A 2088-nucleotide genomic window follows, 5' to 3' on the forward strand; every position below is an offset into this window, starting at 1 on the left:
GCTGAAGGCAGGGGGATGCTGCAGGCAGGAGAATGCTGATGGCAGGGGGATGCTGATGACAGCAGAACTGGGGGGCTCACCATGGTGGGCTCGAACTCCAGCGTGACGGCGCCCAGCGCATTCTCCAGGAGCCCTTTCCGGGTGATGTCCAGGGCCAGCTTCTCGGTGGGCTCCGACAGCTTGCGGATGTCCCACCACAGGACCTGCATGGGACAAGGAGCGGGTGGGTGCTGCAGGGGGTGCTCCCAGCCCAGCCATGGGTGCTGGGGCCAGGCTGCCCATCCCTGCCCTTTACCTGCCCGTCGGTGGAAGCCGAGAAGCACTCGGTGCCCGTTTTGGACTGCAACCAGACGGCTCCGTACACGGGGTCCCTGTGGCTGACCTCCACGGTGGACACCTCCACAGGAAAGCACCCCTTTCTGGTGTCCCAGTACGCTGGGAAGGAGAAGGAGCTCTCAAGATCTGCACCAGCTCTTTTGCTCGCCGCCCATTTCCCAAGGAGATGCTGCCCCGCTGCCCAGGCCAGAACGAGGAGCAAGCCCCCCTGGGTGCTCCCCCCATGCTCCCCAGCCCCAGCAGGACCATGCAAGTGTCCATGGGCTGGGTTCCTGCTGCTGCAGTCACTCGCAGCGATGCCCGTGGCAGCGCTAATGCAATTTGCACCTTCTGCAGCCGCGGCGCTGGGCGCTGGTAACGTTAAATAGCCGTGGGATTTCACCAGCGATCATCTCCACGGCAGATGCACTGCAATCCTCTGAGGCAATAAATCCCCCCCATGGCTCCCCCCTGCTCTGCACAGCAGGACCAGATGTGATCTAAGCCTGACCCTGGCTCTGCTCCCCTCCTGTGTACCCGAAGGGTGTCCCCTGTTGCTGCCTCTGATGCATGGAGAGGCCGTGGTTCAGCACAGGTTGGGCAGCTGGGTCATGGCTAGAGCACACATCCCCTCTTGCTCACTCCTAATTAAGCATTTGGATGTGATGGGGCGTGCTCTGCTGTGAAGGATGGGGTGAGGTCCCTCCCCTCCATCACCTGTGGAGTGGGTACGTAACATGTGCCCCATCAGATCCCATCACTGCTGCGAGCAGCAAGGACAACAGCAAAATGAGAGCCCCTCAGCTCAAGAAGGACAGGAACTGCTTGAAAGAGTCCAGCAGGGCCACAAAGATGATGGAGGGAGTGGAGCATCTCCTGCTGAGGAGCAGCTGAGGGAGCTGGGGCTCTGGAGCTTGGAGCAGAGGAGACTGAGGGGTGCCCTCATTCCTGGGGATCCATTGGGAAAGGGCAGTGTCAGGAGGAAGGAGCCAGGCTCTGCTCTGGGATGGCCAATGCCAGGACAAGGGCAATGGTCCCAAGCTGGAGCACAGGAGGTTCAAGCTGAAGATGAGGACAAACTTTGTGAGTGTGAGGGTTCTGGAGCATGGCCCAGGCTGCCCAGAGAGGTTGTGGAGTCTCCTTGTGTGGAGACACCCAAAGCCCTGGCCGTGTTCCTGTGTGACTGCTCTGGTGATCCTGCTCTGGCAGGGGCTGCACTGGGGGAGCTTTGAGGTCCCTTCCAGCTCCTGACATCCTGGGATGCTGTGAGCAATTAAATCAAAGGGCTGGCGTGGCCAAGTAACAACAGAGCCGTAAATGAAGCTGGCAAAGGAGGGCCCTTTTCCAAGCACTTGAAACAGCAGCACACGAACAATTCAGTGCATGAAGTGACAAAAACCGCCCTAGGCTTTTGCCATGCAAAGATTCGAGGCCGTGGGTGAGGGGGAAGCTCCAGGCCATGCTCAGGATGTTCCCAACCACAGCACTAATGACGTTACCTCCCTTGTGAGGCTGGATCCAGCCTCTTGCTGAATTAAACTGAAGCCTGGTTAGTGCGGCCTTGCTCCTAATCCGTCCCCCTTACCCATCTGCCCGTTGTAGCACCCCCCCAGCAGGACGTGCGAGTCTTTGGGGTTGTATTCCAGGCTCACGATGGGCGAGGACGGCTTGAGGACGAGCTCCGGCTTGTTGGGGATTTCTGCCGAGAAGGGAGAAGTAAAGAACAGAGAGCAAAGGCAGCGGCAGGGTGAGACCTCCCCCATGTCTAAAGCA

At 59.5% G+C, this 2088-nt stretch overlaps 1 protein-coding gene across 1 annotated transcript in view; it reads right to left on the minus strand.

Annotated features, from left to right (window-relative positions):
• DNAI2 (dynein, axonemal, intermediate chain 2) overlaps positions 1–2014 on the minus strand; it is a gene marked incomplete at its 5' end in the record, with an annotated part of 4064 nt that extends 2050 nt beyond the window's left edge. The window contains 3 exons of the mRNA XM_010187601.1: positions 81–203; positions 296–435; positions 1901–2014. Coding sequence (XP_010185903.1) covers positions 81–203; positions 296–435; positions 1901–2014 — 377 coding nt within the window. The remainder of the gene's footprint in view (positions 1–80; positions 204–295; positions 436–1900) is intronic.
• Between the last annotated feature and the right edge of the window lie 74 nt (positions 2015–2088).

The sequence above is a fragment of the Mesitornis unicolor genome, unplaced genomic scaffold (genome assembly GCF_000695765.1).
Source record: "Mesitornis unicolor isolate BGI_N332 unplaced genomic scaffold, ASM69576v1 scaffold40810, whole genome shotgun sequence".
Classification (NCBI taxonomy): domain Eukaryota; kingdom Metazoa; phylum Chordata; class Aves; order Mesitornithiformes; family Mesitornithidae; genus Mesitornis; species Mesitornis unicolor.